At 34.9% G+C, this 22,161-nt stretch overlaps 1 protein-coding gene across 1 annotated transcript; it reads left to right on the top strand.

Moving 5' to 3' along the window:
• The first annotated feature begins 1,960 nt into the window (after nt 1-1,960).
• LOC131145017 (oxoglutarate-dependent flavonoid 7-O-demethylase 1-like) lies at nt 1,961-12,497 on the top strand. Its single transcript, XM_058094044.1, has 4 exons — nt 1,961-2,480; nt 2,896-3,143; nt 4,204-4,528; nt 11,998-12,497. The coding sequence occupies exons 1-4, from the start codon at nt 2,214-2,216 to the stop codon at nt 12,271-12,273; spliced, it is 1,116 nt and encodes a 371-aa protein (XP_057950027.1). The 5' UTR covers nt 1,961-2,213; the 3' UTR covers nt 12,274-12,497.
• The last annotated feature ends 9,664 nt before the right edge of the window (nt 12,498-22,161 follow it).

Below are 22,161 nucleotides of genomic sequence, written 5' to 3'. Positions count from 1 at the left end.
GTGCACATCTTGGTAAGTAATCCCAAACCTTTAATTTTTTTTGACTTTATATATTAGCAAAACAACTATATAATATTCTAACTATATTACATATGCAGGAGGAGTTTGACATGGATATTCTCCACGCGAACCATGTGAAAAGGGCGGTAGATGTCCAACTGTGCAATAAATTTAAGACTTATTATGCGAAAATGTGCAAACATTTTCGTGGAATGGGAGATCAAGCAAAAACCCACCCATACGATAAGATATATAGTAAGAGGATTGGGAGGTGGTGTGTCGCCATTTCCGCGGTCCACACTATTAGGTGATGTGTTTGTATTATAATAATTACTTTAAGCTTTGATGTGGCTAATGAGAAGTCATTACATCTTTTTGTAGGCCATATGTGAAAAAAATGCTGTGAACCACAGCAAACACCCTATGACGCATTGTGGTGGGTCGAAGTTATTTGCAAATTATCGAAGGGTAATCTATATATATTAGACTATCTGACCATTACCTGAATTAATAGTAATGATGTTTTATATGATAATGTAGTGTGATCTCGAGACGGGCGTAGAGGAGCTGTTGCCAGATCTTTATCAAAAAGCACACCAAAAGCTCTCAGGGGAGTGGTGCGGCGGTGCGTAGGACAAACATGTAAGTTAAATAAAATATTTAGTTTATAATTTTATTCAAAACATCTTAGTTGTATTCTTATTTCTTCCTGTTTTTCATTTTTATGACTGAAAAAAGGCGATGATGGTCGAGCTAAGGGATGCCCTTGTTGCAGAGGGGAGCCAGCAAATGATGGATTACCAGATAAAGGCTTAGGTGCTTGGGGAACAAGCGGGGGGCTAAGTAAAAAGTCTTGGAAGTGGATACATTGCCCCAACAGCATCATCTTCGATGGGTGCAGCTGCTTGTTTAATTGTGCTACCTGATTGTATGCGTAGTCTAAAATACCTCCTGCATGACGGATGCATTGAATTGCATGCTGGTAGTGGATCTAGGTTCTCGTGTGCCTTGAAATTAATCATAAATTGCTTATTTGAACCTATTAGGTACAAGTTTTATGGGAAAACATCCAATTTACAGACGATATGCTATTGAAATTTCGATAGATTTTTTACCCAAAGTAAAACCTTGTACAAAGATGATTATGTTAAAATAAATGATAAATTTTTTTTAAAAGGATGGGTGAAAACTAATTGAAAATTAAATTTCATCCTAACATAATCATTGAATAGTTAGAGGAGCTCAGCCCCATCCTTAGAGAAAGAGCATAAAGAAATCATATGCATCATGCTTTACTTTTTCTTTCCTTTAAGGATTCCTGGAGGGGTAGTTCAAAAACTTAGGAGGGTTACGAGGAATTTTCTTTGGTCAGACAAAGGGGAGAGGAGAGAGAGTTTGGTTAAGTGGGAGGTGGTGATATGTCATTATAAACAACATTGCAAACTAACTTCCATAATGCATTAAATGATTGAATCTCTTTTATGCATGATTTATATGTTATGTGAATTGTTAATTGTGCTACGTGATTGCATGCGTAGTCTAGAATGCCTCATGCATGATGGATATAGTGGATGTGAATTGTATACTGGTAGTGGATATAGGTTCTCGTGTATCTTGAACTGAATCATAAATTGCTTATTTGAACCTATCAGGTAAAAGTTTTATAAGAAAACGTCCAATTTACAGACGATATGCTGTCGAAATTTCAATAGATTTTTTACCCAAAGTAAAATCTTATACAAAAATAATTATATTAAAATAAATGATAAAATAATTTTGAAATGATGAGTGAAACCTAATTGAATATTAAATTTCATCCCAACCAACTATATTTATTTATTTTTTTAATATTATTTTTATAAGTAGTGGCTGTCTAAATCAAATACCAAACACTCAACAACTCCAAATTTTGCAATGAAAAAAGACAAACCATACAAAATCCTTGACCATGTGGTTGTTTCTGCATTCATTTCCAGCAAAAGCAGAGACTTCTGAATTCAATGAATTCACTGGTGCGGTTCATGTCCAGGGGCGGCGCATTCAAATATAAAGGGGTTTTCTTTCTTTTTTTTCCCCGTCAAATGAACAGTTTTCAAACTCAATGTACACCGTCTGATCCTTTGCACGACTCTAGCTTTTAAGTAATAAGTAGAATCGCCCACCTTGTACCCGCACGCACTGGGAGAGTGATATTGCTAGAGTGACCGGTGAACATGGAAAAGCAAACAACGACGAAGACGACGCTAGGGACATCTCTGGCGGTGCCATGTGTGCAGGAGCTGGCAAAGGAGAAACCGGAGACGGTGCCGGCGCGGTATCTGCGTCCGGAACAAGACCCTCCCTTCGTGTCCAACGCCTTCCCCCTGCCCCAAATCCCCGTCGTTGACATGCATAACCTACTTTCCGGCGATGAAGAACAGACCCTGGATTCTGAGCTGCAGAGGATGCACCGCGCGTGCAAGGAGTGGGGTTTCTTCCAGGTAGCATGCATCTCTATATATGATCAAAATCTATTTAATTACTTTAATTATTCACACTTCAAATTCCCAAACTTGTTTACCAGTTAAAAGAGAGATTATGCATGTCTCCAAGAACAATCAGTGGCTAGAGTATGCAAATTTTATGTCATAAGTTCCGAAGGAGATGATGGGTATCTGAAATCAAACATGATCAATTACGTAGAACTTACATTATGATTGCGTCTTGAAATGAACTCAAAAAAATAAAATGGAGAGGCTCTCTCTCTCTCTCTCTCTCTCTCTCTCTCTCTCTCTCTCTCTATACACACGCGCGCGCGCGCGCACACACACACACACACATATGAGATGAATTATTGAACCCCTTTAATAAGATTTGGAAATCGTGATGCTAATCACAGCTTTCATGTATATAAAGGTGATAAATCATGGGGTGGAGTGGAGTTTGGTGGAGAAAGTGAAGGCAGAGATTGAAGAGTTCTTCAAGCTGCCAATGGAGGAGAAGAAGAAGTATTGGCAGCAGGCAGAAGAGATAGAGGGGTTTGGTCAAGCATTTGTGGTATCGGAGGAGCAGAAGCTTGACTGGGCTGACATATTTTACATGATCACCCTTCCACATCACTACAGGAAGCCCCACTTGTTCCCCAATCTTCCCCTCCCGTTCAGGTTCTCTCTCTCTCTCTCTCTCTCTCTCCCTCCCTCTCTCTCTCTCTCCCTCTCTCTCAATTAAATTTGACTTTGTTTTGATATAATAACAAAGAAAATGACATTTATCATTAATATTTTTTATTTAACTAATATATTTTTAAACTCTAAGACTTTTTGGAAACTTAATTAATCCATTGGAATAATGATTGGATCCATCCATTTTTTTTTTTCACTTAAATACTAAAATATAATCTCAAATGAAAAGTTAAATTTAACTTAAACTGGAATTCTAATATTTTGATGAATTTAACTAATATTTTTATTTTTGAAACAGTGGTATGTGAATTTTTTAAATATTGAACTAATTCACCAGAATAATAGGTCAATTTCTCTATCCTTTTTCATTTAAGTATTAAAATATATTTTTCAAATAAAAAGTATAGTTTTCAAAATTTAAAACTGACTTTTTAACAAAGAAAGCCTTGAATTAACCACTAATCCTTGGATGAGTTACGAATTAACTTATCTTCCCCAACCTCTCTCTTCCTTTTAGGTTTTTTAATTTGTTTAATTTTTATACTTTTATAATTTAATTAAATTGCTATACATATAGATATTACAAAGTATATACACAAACTGAAAGAATATATAGTTGTAAGTAATTATGAATTAACTTTGTGTTAATCACACATATTTACGTTTTAGATATAATTAGTAGGCTTAGGATTATGTTGGACATTTTTTCTTAAATTATGAATGAACAAAAGTATTCTAAACATTTCATTCTATGGGGAATTTTTAAATGTAGTTTTTTTAGTAACGTGCTTTTGTATTATGGTGATTTTAATTAAATAGATAAAGACTCATTATTAGTTTATGTTAGTAAAGAAATATATGTGTGTGTGTGTGTGTGTGGCCTGTGGGTTTTTTTTAAATATGAGATAATTTAGAGATGTGAAATATTTAATTACGAAAAATGGTTATGGGGATAGTACTATCAGCCATGTGTAGCCCTCTGCCTTTGCTGCAAATGATAAATTAACTCTCTTCCTCCACTTCATCATGATCATGCATGTAGGGATGCACTGGAAGCCTATTTGGGAGAAATGAAAGAACTGGCGATAAAAATTCTAGACCACATGGCAAGAGCTCTGAAAATGGAGGGCAGCGACATGAGAGAGTTGTTTGAAGAAGGGATGCAGGCAATAAGAATAAACTACTACCCTCCATGCCCACAGCCTGACATGGTCATCGGCCTCAACCCCCACTCCGATTCCGTCGGCCTCACCATTCTTCTCCAGATCAACGAAATGGAAGGCCTCCAAGTCAAAAAAGATGGCATGTGGATTCCTGTTCATCCCCTCCCCAATGCTTTTGTCGTTAACGTCGGTGACATTTTGGAGGTAATTAATATATATTTGTCGGTGCTCAACTTGAACATTATTTAGTTATTCATCTATCAAAAAGATTAAATAATCATAATAATAATTATAATAAACTCAGACTATTACTCTTGAGTTTAGTTTTTATTTTTATTTTTTTAGTCTTTTATATTGTTAAAAAACTAGCCACATAGCTCAGTGTCATGGGCCAACTATTTTCACACCTTTATGAAGGGCAGTGCGGCGCTAGTTAAAACACTCTGTCTTAACTAGCTAGTCTATCGTTAACCAACATTCATACACGAAACACTTTTATTAGCATTTATTCAAATAGCAACGGAAGTCATAAGCAATCATGAAAGCAGTGGCAAATAAGCAGTAAACATTGAATCTACGCAATTCATTAACAACACCTCTATTGACAATGTGTGTTTAGTGAGGGAGGTAAGTAGGCTAAACATGTTGACAATAGCTAGTGAGTTTTACAAAAATAGATGAACACTCACCCTCCTTTAAAGAGTTTTTTATATAATTATCATCTTGATACTAGGAAACATCAAAGTGATTGATGTGTCATACTGCCTTATTTGGCATGCAAAAACACTACTAGTAGAAAATAACCCTACACTAGTATTTCTATGATGGAAACTCATCTCAAGCACACGAGACAAGCCGTCACAGGCAAGCATAATGCCTTGAACATGCTTAACTAGTGACACTGCCCCACTTATGTGGTCGATGTCCTCGTAGACTTAGGCAGTAGGTACACTTCAAGTTTTTCCATGAATGGTTGGATATCTTCCCCAAATTCCATTTGATTTCTTCATCACCATGGCCTTTCCACTTCACTAGGAACTTCTTCCTTGAGGATATGAACTCTCTGTCTGCAAGGATCTCTTCAACATCATGTCTATTAAGTGGCACTATCTTCAACTCTGCTCTATTTGACTGACTTCTGCTCAGATCATCGGTGTCAACGTTGAACGACTTTAGGCAGCTGACATGAAACATATGATGCACTTTCATTTGGTTAAAGTGTTGAGGTCTTCTCCTCTGATGTGCCCACTTCTTCATCTGCTTAGAAGCTCTCTTCATATAGGCTCAGGCAAACTCTGCATTTTGTCTCCATTCTCTGGTGAAGATTTACGCCCTTGGACTCTTTCATCTGTACTTCTTGCCCATTGTGTGAGGTAACAACGTTTGCTGGTCTGTAACAAGCTCCAAAGGGCTCTTTTTGGTTGTTGAGCTCCTTTGGACATTGCCACATAATGGAGCCACATCAAGTAGTTGCACCCCACTCTTTTTGGTTGTCGTTGAAAAAATGGTGCATGTATTCTTCTAGTAGATTTCTGAATCTCTTCACCGGTTTGTTTGTCTGTCAGTGATAACTCGAAGAGATGTTAAGATGTGACTTGAATATCCTGAAAAATTATGTCAAGAAGTTGTCAATTAACATTAACTCTCAGACACAAACAATAACTTGGGGAACACCCCAATATTTCACAACAGTTACAAGAAACAATTGTGTCGTCTCTTTTTCTAAATAGTACTTTGGTGCGGCAGTGAACGTAGCATACTTCCTCCACTCCCCCTTGTCTTGTTGGCAAGTGAGACAAGTCCTGGTATAATCAACCACATCATCCCACATGTACGACTAATAATACCTCTCCAGTAGTCCTCTCATTGGAGTCATTCTCCATGAATGCCCTCAATGAACTTACAGTAATAGTTGGCAAGGCCAAAAAAGGAACGCAACTCTTTCACTATCGTGGGCATCTTCCATTCTTGAATCATCCTTACCTTCTCTATACCCTTCTGCATATGACCTTGTTCAACCACATGATCAAGGAATTTTTTGCTCCACTGGGCAAAATAGCACTTCTCTTTCTTCATATACAGACTTTCCCCTCGGCATGTCGAACACCTTCCATAAGAGCTCTTCATGTTTCCTCTGAAATAACACCGATTGTTAGTTTTGGTGTATTCCCAAAAGGGGGGTAAATTAGGTATTTAAAAAATTATCGCCTAGGTCAATCGGTTTAACAACAATATTAATCAACCTAGAGTCTGTCTATGTAATTACAAACCTAATCATTCACAATAGTAAAATATAAACATTCATGTGCTAGAATTTAAAATGCAAAAATTAAAAGCATGCACAAGAAATGTTATCGGGGTTCGGCCAATTGTGCCTACATCCCCGCCTCTAGCTCGCAAGCCTGAGGATTCCACTAATGCTCACTTAATGGGTGAAGCGGCACCTAATACAACCAAGTCAATTAGCATAGGACTAACCTCAACCTTTACAAATTTTCCTTGTAGGGCAGAGAAGACCCTAGGTCAAATTCACAGGGCTGACCCCAATCTGATCCTTCTGAGCTAGATTAAGCCCCCTCAGGCCACGCCTAGAAATGTAATAGTATTTTTCATAACATAACTAGTACAAAGATTATGCTTCTCAAGTAAAGCAGATATGTACCCCAATACGCATAGTATACTCAATCAATCACACATCAACAATATAGGAAATGTAAGCTTAGTGATGTGATTCTGTGCAAGCAACACTCAACAAGGTATTATCACTAATATGCTCAAGAGTGTTCTAATCAAGCTATTTCTTTGAAATAGTATATATCAAATCCCAATAATGAATCAGAGTTTCAAAAATACTGCAAATATTCAGAACAACTCAAAATTATTTTCTTTAATGAAATATGCTTAAGAGTTGTTTGAAAGAATAATATGGCTTGTAGAAAAATATTTTGCACAACAAAATCAAAGTTATAGGAATCTTGCAATGACAATACAAAGATCCTTAAGCTTGTTAGTTTATCCTAACATAAGATTTATGATGTACAAATCTTTAGGATAAACCTAGCTAACTCCCCAAAAATGAATCAAACAATCAACCAAACAAATAGGAGTATTAGCACTATCTAATAGACACAAGGACAATCAATAAACTCTCACAATATCAAAATATATCTAGGGAATAAATATTTGAGAGTTGTTTTGGGGAAAATGAGATTTTGAGATAAGAAGGATTTTTGCTAATTATTTTGGTTAATCTCTTGTCAATCCTCACAAATGAACCCATATTTATAGGATAGGGTAAAATTATAACCGTTTAGGACCTATTGGGTATTATTAAAAAAGTTTCAAAGTGTTTAAATGTAATTAACCCAAATTAACAAAATTTTACCTCGATTAAAATAATTTTAACCTGACAAGGTTCGGGTGGAGGTTGGATCGCCCGAATAGACACATTTTTAAAAGGCCTTAAAAATGGTTCAACAGACTGAGTGTAGGTTTGGTAGCCCGAACAAAACTTGAAAACATTTGTTCGTAGGTTTGGGTGTTCAGTCCTAGGTTCGGTAGCCCGAACGCACGTGTTCGGTCGCCCGGGGCCTATTTAGAACTAAATTCCTCAGCAGCCTGAGTTGGTGAAAAGGTTATATCTAGAGATTTGGTCGCTCGGGGAAGATATGGTCAAAATGTGTTCAGTCGCCCGAAGCATGGTGAAACTGTTGACTTTTCAACAGTTTGGGCGCCCGAGGGGAAATGAACCCCTGAGGTTTTGTTGCCCGAGCTCTCTCAATTTTCCCTATATTATTCAATTTTAACACTCCTCAATTTTGTATGATATATGTTCATGAGTGTTGGTACCTAAAGTTTTGCTAAGGTCTTTTCAAGGGCCATTTTGAGATAGTCCCAAAAATTTAGCGTCGGTCGACCTGCCTTAAGGTCATTCGGTCCCTATGGTCATTCTATGGCATTTCTGAGCTTACAAACCTACATGCGTGACATGCATAGATTATTATAGACCATATCCCTAGTTACTATTACAAAGTCATATTACATTAATTGACTTTACAATATGAAATAGAATCTTCAGGGTCTTCAAGCTTCACTTCAGGTTGCCGCATGCCATTATATGAGTATTTTCCAATAAGAACTTACACACAAACTAGGCAACCATTAAATACCTGAGTACTTGTCATAATCAAAACAGGATATGACCCATGGGGTCAACACTAATGCTCCCAACGATGCTTTGGAAGGGCGAACATATCCCGCTTTCAATTTATCAAGTTGTTTCCCCAACTCTACTATCTTTGGAGGCGCTGTCTGACATGACCCTTTAGCAGCTGGTTTCACTCTTGGAAACAACTTGATCCCATGCTCCATAGTATATTGTGAAGGCAAATTGTGAGGTAGCTTATTTAGCTTCACCTCTTTATACTCATCCAACACCGCTTCGATGGTTGTAGGCACTAGCTCTTGACCTACTTCTTCATCTACCACCATCATGGTTAGATGTGTCTGCTCACCCTTTCTCAATTCCTCATTGAGTTGTATGGCTAAAAGGGACCTCCCGTCATCTCCTTTCATTGCAACGACTTGCACCATGAATGAGTGATCTCCCATCAGACATAGGGAACCAGCCAAAGGCATCAGCACTGCTCTCGTCCCCCTTAGGAACTCCATTCCTAGAATGTCTAGAAAGACATCCAATGGTACCGCTGTGAAACTTGCATAACCTTCCCACTATCAAAGTTTTATAGTCATTTGCTTGGCTACTCTGAGAGTAGGATGGGCTACAAAATTTACTACTTTCATGTGTCTTGTATCCTTCTCTAAGGATAAGTTGAGTCTCCATGCTTCCAGTTGCGAAACAAAATTATGTGTAGCCCTCGTATCCACTATAGCGCGGGTACACTTCCTATTTATCCTCAAGTCCACAAACATTAACCCTTTTTCTTGTGTAACTTTCAGAGTTTTCGCATTCTTTTCCAATGCGCTCACCAGCCGCACTGAACCCACCCTCGGGGCATCATCCTCTTCCTCCTCGCTTTCCACCACTTGTCCCGAACTGGAATCTTGTAAGGCATTGAGTAATCCCTTGTGTTGATACTCACTCACTTTGTGAGGTCCTCCACACAAGTAGCACGAAATTTTATTCTTCCCCTTCCATTGGGTGTGTTCAACCCTTGGAATGATGAAGCTTCCTTTGATGTTGATGCTTTAGATTCGGCTCCTCCACTCTTGGGTTTGCCTTTCTTGAAAGACTTTCCACTGTTTCCCTCTCTGCCAAACCCTTTGGATGAAGCGGTATTATCACTAGCGTAGTCAGTCAAGCATTCCGCGACAACTTGTGCAGTGGACAAGTCTTGAACTCTTTGCCTATGAAGTTCAGTTCTTGCCCACGGTTTCATCTCCTCAAGAAAATAAAACAACTTGTCATTCTCCTACATATCCCGGATATCCAACATCAAAGAAAAAAATTGTTTCATATATTCCCTTATTGACCCAGTCTACTTGAGGTCTCTCAGCTTTTTCCTTACATTATACTCAACATTCTCAGGAAAGAATTGGGCCTTAAGCTCTTTCTTCAAGTCTGCCCAACTATCGATTACACAGCTTCCATTTTCAATTTTTTTGTACTTGGTACGCCACCACAGTTTAGCGTCACCAACCAAGTATATGGTTGTAGTATCCACTTTCACTTGTTTTGAGGCCATCCTCACAACGTGAAAATACTGCTCCACAAAAAACAAGAAGTTTTATAACTCATTCGAATCACGGGCACCCTCATACATCCTGGGCTCTAGTTCCTTGGTCTTGCTAACTCTTGAAGTGTTGGAGTTCCCTATAGTAAGAACCATCAAATTTGTCTTTGTATCTAGATCAACCATCTACGATTGCAAAGTTTCCACTGTATGGTAAAAGTCCTATGACATCTCACCTAGCAAACATGCTTGATGCTTTTGTGATCCCATCACTTCATCAACAAGTTCCCTCATCTGAGCCACCTCCGCGACCATAGTGTTGGTTGTTGCATCAGCTTGTGCTTCCAATACGTTGATTCTCTCAGCATTGTTTAGTATCATGGTCACTTACCAAAGCTATCCAAATCCCACAACGAAGGTAACTAAAATCCCATAGCAGTTGAACCTTTGCGCTGATACCAAGTATCATGAGCCAACTATTTTCACCCAATTGTGAAGGGTCATTCGGCGCTAGCTAAAGCACTCTTACTTAACTAGCCAGCCTATCGTTTACCAACATTCATCCATGAAACACTTTCATTAGCATTCATTCAAATAGCAGCGGAAGTCATAAACAATAATGAAAGCAGTGGCAAGCAAGCAATAAACACTGAATCTACACAATTTATTAACAACACCTTTGTTGACAATGTGTGTTTAGAAAGGGAGGCAAGTAGGTTAAACACGTTGACAATAGCTACTGAGTTTTACAATGACTGATGAACACTCACTGTCCCCTAAAGAGATTTTTATGTAATTATTATCCTGGAACTAGGAAACATCAAAGTGACCGAGGAGTCATACTGCATTATTTGGCATACAAAGACACTACTTCTAGTAGAAAATAACCCTACACTAGTATTTACATGATGGAAACCCATCCCAAGCACACAAGACACGTGGTCACAGGCAAGCATAATGCTCTGAACAAGCTTAGCTCGTGATACTCAGGCTCTTTATTTTTAAAAATTTTTAAAAAATTATAAAGAAAATAAAAAAGGACTTATTTTAGAATAGTTGTAGATAATTATAGGGATATTTTGGAAAAACTATGAGTAGTTATAGGAATAGATTTGACATAATTATAAGGGTATTTTGGAATAGTTGTGGGTAGTTAAAGGAATCTTTTGAAATAATCATCAGTAGTTATGGGGATAAAATTGATATTTTCAAAAGATGACACCAAAGGGAGAATCCCCTTTATAGTATTAGAGATGAAAAAAATGAATGAAAAAAAATGACTTTTCATAATAATTTTGTCTGCTGTTTTTGTATAATTTGATTTTTTTGATAACACTCAATTTACATCTGTATAATATATCTTTTATTCAATATTTTCTATTTATTTATACATGTGTGCACGCGCACTTTAATATCTTTTATAGGATATATGATTGATGACAATTACATATTTGTTCTAGACAATTTACTAAAAGTGTATATTCATGAATTTATTTTTGAAATCCTTTGAAAATATAAAAAAAATAAGGCTTTGATTTTTTTTTTTCACTAGTTTTCATTAAAACAATTGAGATTTTTTGAGTATATCTTATGTAAGCTTTAAATTGGTGGTTTAAATTCGAGCATTTCTATGCTCATCTGTATCATTTGTCATTTTCTTGTAGAGGAGATCAAACCCACAATTTACGGTGGCTTTTTATTTATTAATTTTACATATTAAATCAATAATTACACAGGTGCATACAACTCTACAATGCGGATAAAAAAAGATACATAAAAAAAAAAAAAATAGTGTTACAAATATAATTAAGATTGTTTATTATATATAATAAATTTTATATTTAAAAAAATAAAATTTAAAACTAGGATTTTGATCCCAAAAAAGTACAAGACATTAGATGTAATTAATTGTTGTAGAACATCCAACCCAAAAAGAAAAAATTACATGTACATGGTCTAACCGACAGCACATGCATGCAGATAGTGACAAATGGAATATATCGTAGCATAGAGCATCGAGCTACAGTGAACTCAATCAAAGAGAGGCTGTCAATGGCAACATTCTATAACCCAAACATAGAAGGAGACTTGGGTCCTGCCCCAAGTCTTCTCACTCCAGATACACCACCATTGTTCAAAAGAGTTGGTGTTAATGATTACTTTGAGGGATATTTGTCAGGCGAACTCCATGGAAAGTCATACCTGGATGTCATGAGGATTCAAAATAAGGAAGGCCAGAACAGTCAAGAACACTGAGAATAAGATTCAGCTCTCTTGCCATACAATGGTACTTAAGGTGATAATATCAGTGAATATTATGGAGAGATTCTAACTATTACAGAGATATTTTGACTCTATGTTACTATTTTGGGATTTGTGCTCTTTGTGAATAGAGAAATGTATTTGTTGTCTTGTTTAATAATGTATAACATAAATATACCCTTTTATGTATGTATGATGTGATGTTCATTGGTTGTGCATGTTAATGTGTGATTGCTATTTCTCATATATGTTTATAACTCATGTGCTTATATGTGAATATTTATAGATGATACTATTCTATTGATATAATGCACAATAGCTTAGCACTACAAAAAATAAGGTTATTAGTGTTAGTTTAAAATCATCACTAATAATAAAAAATTGGTTCAGTTATTATTAGTGAAAGTTTCAAATTAGTCGCTGAAACGACGGTGATTAATAGTAACGAATTTTAAAAATCGTCACTAATAATGGAGTATTAGTGACGGTTTTATTCCGTCACTAATAATAGAGTTTTAATAACGATTTTATTTCGTCACTAAAAACCTAAAACCTTTATTATAAATTTGACATTTTCTCGGCTCAAAATCGTCACTAAAACCCAAGTATTAGTGACGATTTTCAAATTGTCACTAAAAGTGATACTGTTAGTGACGATTTCAAAACCATCACTAATGTTCACTGGTGCAACTATTAGTGACGGTTTTCAAACTGTCACTACTACTTTGTAGGGATACTATTATTGATGGTTTGAAATCGTCATTAATAAGGGCAAAATTAGTGACGGATAGGGGCATAAGTAGTGACAATTTTTTAAACCGTTACTAGTACATTAAAAAAAATATATTTTTTTTCAATTCATTCATTAATTCCTATAAAAACCTATAATTACATTTTAGCATACATAATGTTAAACCAGAATTATAAAAAATTTCATAAATTATTCAAAATTAAAATACAAATTGATAAAAATTCAAATAAAAATGCAAATAAAAATTCAAATACAAAATTCATTCTATTCAAATAACAAAAATACAGGAAAAGTTAAAAATGGCATCCGACTGTAGTGTCTGACATCGTCATGATGTTGTGACAACTACAAACCGTACAAAGTAATAATTATACAAAAAATTAGTATACAATTTTTGAATATATATTTATATATACTATAAGTAAAAATGATTTGATAGCAAAATGTTCGAACATTCGAACATAATTAAAAAAAAAGATACAATTTTAAATAGTTAAGTTTGATCAGTCGTGTAACACCCTAACCCCGAGGGGTCTGGGATATTAACTTTTCATTATTGATTTACAGCGGAAGTAAATAAACTCAATTATTATTAAATCAGAGCACTAATTATCCATATTACAATCATTTATTTCAAAAGAAGAAAAATTACACAAACATAAATATCTGACATCATACTAATATTTCTAAACAAATCTTTATTTTTTTATCCCCACCTGCATGCTTGCTAAGCTTGATTTCCAACATACTCTACAGAGTTATCTGAAATAAAAATATGATTGGAGTGAGACGACGCTCAGTAAGTAAATAAGATTATTATTAGTGTGTGACCAAAATGAGCTTTTTTAAAAATTTCGTAAAACAATATTTAATATTATAACTTCAAAACTGTCTCTAGAATAAATATAAATTTAAAAATTTCTACATAAAACTTTTACCATCAACTATAACAATAAAATTTTATAATCATATACTATAACTGTTAAATTAAACTTTTAACTTTAAAACTGTATAAATATTTAATAATAAATATACATATACTTTTCCTTATACGTTTTCTTTAGATCGTCATTTAAGCACTAAAATGATTCTTTTCATGTAAACTTACACTTTTCCTTCAAATCATCAGTAACTTTGTACACGTAATTAATTATGTATAAACATATATTATAAAAACCACCCTTAAGCCTATTTGCTGTAAGTCATGTTTACCCCCATGACTGGGTTGTGCGGTCCGAAGACTGGACTTAACTGACTGGCCGACCAAACTAAATCAACGTACGTAAACTTTAAGTGAGATTTTTCTTATTAAGTCCTGGTCCGGAACCAGGTGTGCGCTCAGGAGAAATCCACTAACATAAATAACAACTCTGTAAACAGTGTGGGTGCACTCTGATTCATATAAACTTTAAGCTGCGGTACCGAGCATCTATAACTTTGAACTTTCGTTGCCATAAGGGGTTTTAAAATCATCTTATTATAATTTATGCAATTTAAAGTAATATCGTGAAAATCTCATCTTTACTCATATTTTCATAAAGAAATGTAATGTAGAAATAAACTCATGCCACACAATTTTTGTGTTAAATATATATATATATATATATATATATATAATTTTATTTTTGAATAGAAAGAAATGCTGAAAATTTACCCGAGGGGATTAGAACATTTTTTAACCCAAAAATAGATGCAAGTATATTAAAGATAGAATTGGTATAATTAAATATACGTAAAAATAAACTCGTCAAAATTTTGTGGAACTAATTAATATAATTGAAATTTACTTATAAAATAAATTCGGGTATGAATTTTAAATAAAAAAAAACTAACATAATCAAAATTTACTTACCTTCTTCCTTACGAACACTGTAACTATTTCTAAGAAATGAGATCAGAAAGAGTGGGTGATTGAGAACTTAAAAATTCTCTCTCCACCACAATTTCTTTCACTTACTAATCCTTCTCTTCTTTAGAAAATTGTTGTGAAAAATGAAGATTAAGAGCTACCTATTTATAGGAAAATTTTGGAAAAGAAATGGAATTTGTAAAAGTGTGAGGAGATTGGTGAAATTATAATTTTTTTAAAATTAAAGAATAGACAAGGGATGGGTAAGGTATGGGTTGAGTATGGGATGGGGATGGAGGCCATGTGGGAGTGCTTGTCACCATTCCTATTAAATAAATTTTTAATTAATTACTTACCTAATTAATCAATTAGTTAATTAATTATTTTATTATTTCATTATTTTTCTTAATCATTATTATCATTATTATTATCATTGTTATTACTTTTAAACTATTTTTAGTATTTATTTATTTTATTTATTTATTTAATAAGAATTAAATTTAAATTTTGAAAACTCATGTGGGCCCCACACAACTTCGATACTCAAATGGATCCTACGTAACTCGAATAATTCTCATACGATTTTATGCATCCTACATAGCTTTGAGACTCGTGTAAACCTCCATACGGTTTCGGGACTCATGTGGGCCCCACACAGTCTTGTGGGCCCCGCATAGGATACCTATATTATTATTATTTTATCATATATTTCTAAATTATATCAGTCAAAACATTATTTTATGTACTTAATTAGGTATATAAACAGTGTCTTGTGGCTCCGAGACTCATGTGGACCCCACATAGTCTTGTGGGTCCCACATATGATATCTATATTATTATCATCTTATTATGTATTTCTACAAATTATGTCTGTCAAAACACTATTTTATGTATATATACTTATTTACGTGTACAAACAGTGTCTATCCTGTTTATCTTATGAAATTCCATTTTGACCAGGCCGACCTCCAGGGAGCGACTGAGCCGCAATGGTCTCTGAGCACTCGCAAAGACAAGGTCTTTCTTAGGCATCAAACATGAAATCAAGGATCCTACAGAAAAATACTTCTGTATTGATATTAATTTAATGACCATTTTTATTATTTTATTATTATTGTACTTTAATCATATATATATTTTTGGGTCATCACAAGTCGTGCTAGCCTTGGCGGCTAGACTATCATGGTTTATTGTGTTTTGATGATATTAACATATCTGTTATTTTTAGTGCATTCCATCTTTGCATATTATGTTTAGTACAGGTTCAAGGGAAGAATACTTGAAGTATTGGTCAAAAGGTAAAGATCGAACCGAGTTGACCATCGAAGAAGGAAAGATCAAAAGGTCATGTACTCAGAAGGACTCAAGCACAACCAAAGGATGTTTTAGGTTATATTATATTTAATGAGGTGTGTGTTTGAGGTAGTTTATGCTATAACTCTTTCGTTTTGTTTCTTACATGATTTATGTGTAAGAGTTGAGCAAATGTATGCATACTAGGACACATGAGTATATAGGATTGCACTAAAGTCACAAACTCAATATTCATAATTTTCTAAGTCAAAACAATAGTTTGTCAAATGAATCCTAAAACTCAAACATGTTTTTTAAAGGGACAAGTTTTCAACGTATTGTTTTATAAATCTTTTCATACTTAGTCCCAATTGTGTCAAAACATTGCTAATGTCCTAAAGCCTTAAGAAAGTCAAGCATATTTTATAAAGGACATACTTAGCATATAAGATATCAAATCAAGCTTCAAAAGTGTTTTCATTATTCAAGATATCTTATATTAATGTGAAATCTTACTTGGACAAATTTTATTCTTCATTAGACTTTATATCTTTCAAGTACTTTTGTCCAAGAATGTTTTAAGTGTTTGAAAGGCTTTTTGGTTGGGTTTAAAACCTAAGTTATGCACCTATCAAATTTCTAGAACACCCTTGGGTATTTGGGGCATAAATTTTACTAGAAGAGTCCAAAAAGCGCATCTTGGTGTCCTTGGCAAGCTAAGAAAAAGTCCTATAACTTTTATGTTGATGACATTGTCTAATTCAAGACATTGATCGACCAGAGTAAGGGAATGGTCAACCAGACTAAGCTAGTAGCCAAATGATCCTCACAAACCAAGCGATTGATCGACCAGTATAGGGGATTGGTCAACCAGATAAGGTTAATAGTGGACCAGTGGTCTTGTGCCCAGCGCTATAACGTCTAGAAAATGGCTAGTTTTGTTTGGGAATTGCTCCCAACGGCTAGAATGGGTTTTTGGATATATATATACAAGTTCATAGACTTGTTTAGTATGATTTTTTATTATTATTGATCATATTTGTGAAAAATATCTTTGAATCCAAAACCTAACACTGTGCACTTGCATTTTAGTTTTTTATTCACAAAGTGCTCAATCCTCTCTTGCTCATTTATCTTGTGTGAATCATTCCTTAAGAGATAAGAGTGAGGATTTGAATGTATATCAAATGAGCTCATTTAAGGAGCGTTTCTTTGTATATCATCTTCGTTGTAATAGGTTCTTTGTGAACCGCTTGGTGAAGGTTTTGTGTGAACCAGAGTGAAGGCTCTCTATGAGCGTATAGGGATTTGTTCATGAGTGTAGTGTTGTGCACCGGAGTTGTAAGGCTTGCTCCATTGGGGAAGGAGCGTTTATAGTGGATTGTGAAATCTTTGGCTTGGTGCTAAGGTGTGGACGTAGGCTTGGTGCCGAACCATGTTAAAACCTTGTGTTAAACTTTTCTCTCCGTACTCTTTATTTACTTGTCTTGTGCACATTTTACATTTTATCTATTGTGATGTAATTTCTTGCTTCTTTCCAAGTCATTTATTTTTGTTCACTTAACAAGGCTTAAAATATTGTTTTGGTGATAACAAATCAAGGGTGTACTTAACATGTTTGTTTAAGTATCTATCAAGTCTTCAAAAAGAGTTTATAAGATCGAATTCATGTGTTTGAAGAAAATGGATGAAGTTTGTACTCAAGGCAATGAGCTATGATAGATTTCAAAGTATATTGAAGTTAGAAAGCTTCAAGTTGGATATAGAAAACAAGTCAAAACATGAAGACTTTGTTCTTAAGATATAGTTTATAAGAAGTCTCATGTAAGTATTTCATACGATTTCAATATTGATGTATGAAGCTCTTAGGGAAGTTTTTAAGTGACATAGAGACCTTATTTCAAAATCATGGAAAATGTTTTAAAGTCTTACTTATGGTTTTCCAAGATTCAAGTAAAGTTTTGAAATCAAATTTTGAAAAATCACTTAAGCTGAAAGCAAGATGGGTGATTGATGAATCATTATCAGGCGACTGACATATTTATATTTTTTTAAGACAGAAAACACAAATGAGACAGGCAACTGACCCTTAAAACTTAGTCAACTGACCCAACACTATATTTTCAAAATACACTGAACTTAAAAGGCTTATGTGACTAATGTCGCGCATAGTCAACTAAAGTTTGTGTTTTAACTTTTAAACAGCGTTTGAAAATTTTCCAAGTTTGATTTCTTGGACTCCAAACTTAGAGATTACTTGGGAAATACTACATGTAACTTGGGGAAAATGTAAAGTAACTTTACTACTCTATAAATACTTGTTATTTTCACAAATTACATAAAAGCAATCAAGCATATACAAATTACAAATTCAAAGTTCTCCTGCTGAAATATTTTCTGAAGTCTTGCTGTATTTTTTGCTGAAACAACTCATGATTTTCTAATCTTTTTTGCTGAGAATTTCAATTCAAATAAGAACCCTGGTGATATTCTATTGAGCTTCACTCTTCTATATTGATTATTGTTGAAGTATATTGTTTTTCAATTGTACAAATATACTCTAACAGAGAGTTCTACTTGTACAAACAAAGTTTGTTCTTGTTTCTTGTTTTCTTGATGATTTAGGATTATTGGATCATTGCCTAGTGAGAGGGGATTCTTGTTAGAGAGGCGAACTCCACCTTTGAGGGAAAAAAGGTTGTAACTTCACCTGGTAATGAAGTTGGAAAGGAAAATCCTCACAGCGTGTTTCTTGGGACAAGGACGTAGGCTTCTGGTCGAACCTTGTAAAAAATATGGTCTTCAGCTCTTTTACCCTAATCTCTTTATTTTTTTTTTTTTTGCAAGTATATATTCTTTTTGTATGCTTATTGAGAACTTGTTGCATATTGGAAGTTGTTGAAACACTGATTTTGGTTCATATTTGAAATCAAGAAACTATATTGGTTGTCATTGATTGGAATAAAAAATTTGGAGTGCTTTTGAGTACCGATTTTTGAATATCACAGCTGAAGTTAATATTGTTAAATTAATTATTCCATTGAAGGAAAGTAGTTGGGTTTATAAAATAAATCTTCTATAATTATAATTGATATTGTATCAATTCATTGTTGAAGAAAAATTCTAATTTTGGAAATTGTTTATCTATTAAAGTATTGGAATTTAAACAAGCTGATATTGAAAGATTGAATTTAGATTGAGATATTATTATTTTTTTGTACAAAGGATTGTTGGTTGTACTTGTGAGGTTGCTTATCAATATTATTGTGATTGTGTGGTTGTTGGAAATTAAGTTGTAAGGGTTAATACTTAACAAAGGAATTTACAAACCTAAGTTACGAAGAAATTTTAAAAATCCAATTCACCTCCCCCCCCCTTCTTGGGAGTATACCTAAATTCTCAATTTTGTAGAAAAAATTTAAATACACAAAAAAGGCCAATTCACCCCCCGTCTGATTATATATTGTACATGTAGTGACCCGAAGAATAATGGTATTTTAATAATAATGAGGGAGAGAAATGGAAACTCGTCGATGAATACAGGGGTTCGTCGACGAGCGCATGAGGAAACTCGTCAACGAATACAGGGGTTCGTTGACGAGCGCATGAGGAAACTCGTCGACAAATACAGGGGTTCGTTGACGAGCGCATAAGGAAATTCGTCGACGAAGTTACGTCTCATCGACAAGAAAATACCGAGCAAAGGTTTTGGGCTGCTCTGAATCTCATCGACGAAGGGTAAGGTTCGTCGACGAATTTACTGAAGAGCTCGTCGACAAGATGACATATCTCGTTGATGAATCTAGCCCTATAAATAGTGAAAACTCAGATTTTTATCATATTTTTAGTGCTCTCTCTCTCTGTCTCTCCTATGGTCCCTCTCCCTTATCTCTTCGATCTAGGCCCCGTCAGACGCTAGATCAACGATCTGAAGCCACCACGAAGCTCCTGGAAAAGTTATTTGCAAGTCTACCAGAGCGGATCGTTGGTGAAACAGAGTTGGATTTCACCCCAAATTCAGGGTAAGGTCGTTTAGTCCATTTTTGGTCTTATGACAGTTGTAGGAAATGTTGTAGGCAAAGAAATACTGATATTCTGTTCTGAAAAATGTTATTTTCAGGGTGTTATGTAGGAGGCTCTGTGGGGGTCAGGCTAGTAAACCATAGGGGCTTTCTAGTAGTGAGGTAAGAGAAATATGTTATGCTAGGTAATTTTAAAATACTACACAGGGTATTAAATTATGAAAATTATGTGTTGACCTTATAGGTCACACCCTCGTTTTGATAATGACAAATACTCTTGTATTTAATAAATATCTAGTTCATGTGCAGGTTCATATTAGCATATCATCAATGGCACGTGAAAGCTCAAAACTTGAAGACAAACTCATGCTCTTAATTGTAATAATTTTTAGTGAAATTTGTTTATAATAGTAATTAGGGTATTCAGTTTGTAATAAGCACACACACCACATGCATGGTTTATTTTGTAAGCTCAAACCAGATACAAACAAAAAATAACCATAGAAAGACCTTAGGGTTTTCCTTTCGGTCGACCGACACCGGACTTTTTCGGTGTCTTCAAATTGGACCCCAAGTGCCCCTAGGACACTCACACTTTCATATATATTTGTTAGGCACTTGAATAGGGCTTGTTTGCTTCAATACGAGATCGAAATGCACACACGATGCACTTTCGGTTGACCAACCAAGCCAATTCATTTTGGCCTGGTCGATCGAGACTCGTTGGGTCAAACTTTGACCACCCGGTTGACCATCCAAGGTAGTTCAAAAGGCCTTGGTCGATCGAAACTCCCTAGGGTCAAAATTTTGACCACCTGGTCGACCGAACCAGGTAGTTCAAAAGTCCCTGGTCGACCGAAACTCCCTGGTGGTCGACCGACCACTTTTGTACTACAACTACCTGGTCGACCGAAGGGTTCTCGAGAGAATTTCCAGCAGTCTGGTTGACCGAATCAGGTAGTTCAAAATGTCCTGGTCGACCAAACCTCGAAAATTTGGGAAATCGTCCTCTCCTAGTCGACTGTGCCCTTAGTTCAATATTTCCTGGTTGACCGAACCATTTGAGACTTGGTCGACCGAAACATTTTTGGTCGACCGGACCTCTCGGGTTGTCATCATTTTTACTGTGGGTTAAATATTTTCAAACAGGGTTAAATTGATTTAAATGTCATTAATCTTTTCTAACAATCCCTAATAGGTCCCCAACGGTCAAAAACTTTGGTATGTCTATATATACTCTTTCATTTGGTGGATTAAGCATCGATTAGCAAAAATATTAAGAAAATCTCTCTCAAGCAAAAATACTTTCTTTTGATTCCCATTTGCTCATACTCTTCCAAATAAACTCTAGCTTACATTCAATACTCGTAAAATCATTTGTAAGTGTTCTTGAGTGCTTAGATAGGAAGGTTTACTCTCTCTTGGTTGTGAGATTGATATAATTTTATTGAGAGCTAAACCAAAAGGATTCTTAGGGTACTTAGCCAATAAGTGCATCCTAAGAAGACTTTACTAGGTCTTCTGAGATTGCATATTCGTTGCTATATCTTGAGAAGTTCATATTTGCTTTTGGTTGCAAAATATTTTCAAAATCATTTAAAAATATCTATTGCTCTTTATTTTGTAAACCATTTGAGGAGATATTTATGTTTGAGGTGAAACATCTTTGTTGCAATATTTACTCACTTATATATTTTTGATGAAAACAAAGATCATATATAATTTGCAAGTCCAAGCATATACATATTTGTGCGATTGAGATATTCTACTGATTGACACTCTTAAGGCTTGTTTGATATTCTGTGTGAACACGTTGGATTGAATACTTTGAAATACACAGATTATTATTCACACTCTCACGTGCGTACTACACTGATAGAAAAACTTGTTTGAGAGTTGAACTACTTAGATCACCCTGAGCTTACATATTAAATCATATGTGGTGTTTGTGTTTGTGTGCATTTGTG

The sequence above is a fragment of the Malania oleifera genome, chromosome 12 (assembly GCF_029873635.1).
Source record: "Malania oleifera isolate guangnan ecotype guangnan chromosome 12, ASM2987363v1, whole genome shotgun sequence".
Lineage (NCBI taxonomy): Eukaryota > Viridiplantae > Streptophyta > Magnoliopsida > Santalales > Ximeniaceae > Malania > Malania oleifera.
The sequence above is the reverse complement of the archived record's forward strand: the minus strand, read 5'-3'. Positions and strand labels throughout refer to the sequence as shown.

What these genes read in the sequence shown, in the direction of transcription:
- LOC131145017 (XM_058094044.1), top strand. Translation starts at nt 2,214, where the DNA reads ATGGAAAAGCAAACAACGACGAAGACGACGCTAGGGACATCTCTGGCG. An exon ending in AATCTTCCCCTCCCGTTCAG is followed by an intron (nt 3,144 to 4,203) that starts GTTCTCTCTCTC and finishes TCATGCATGTAG; the next exon opens with GGATGCACTGGAAGCCTATT. An exon ending in ACGTCGGTGACATTTTGGAG is followed by an intron (nt 4,529 to 11,997) that starts GTAATTAATATA and finishes ACATGCATGCAG; the next exon opens with ATAGTGACAAATGGAATATA.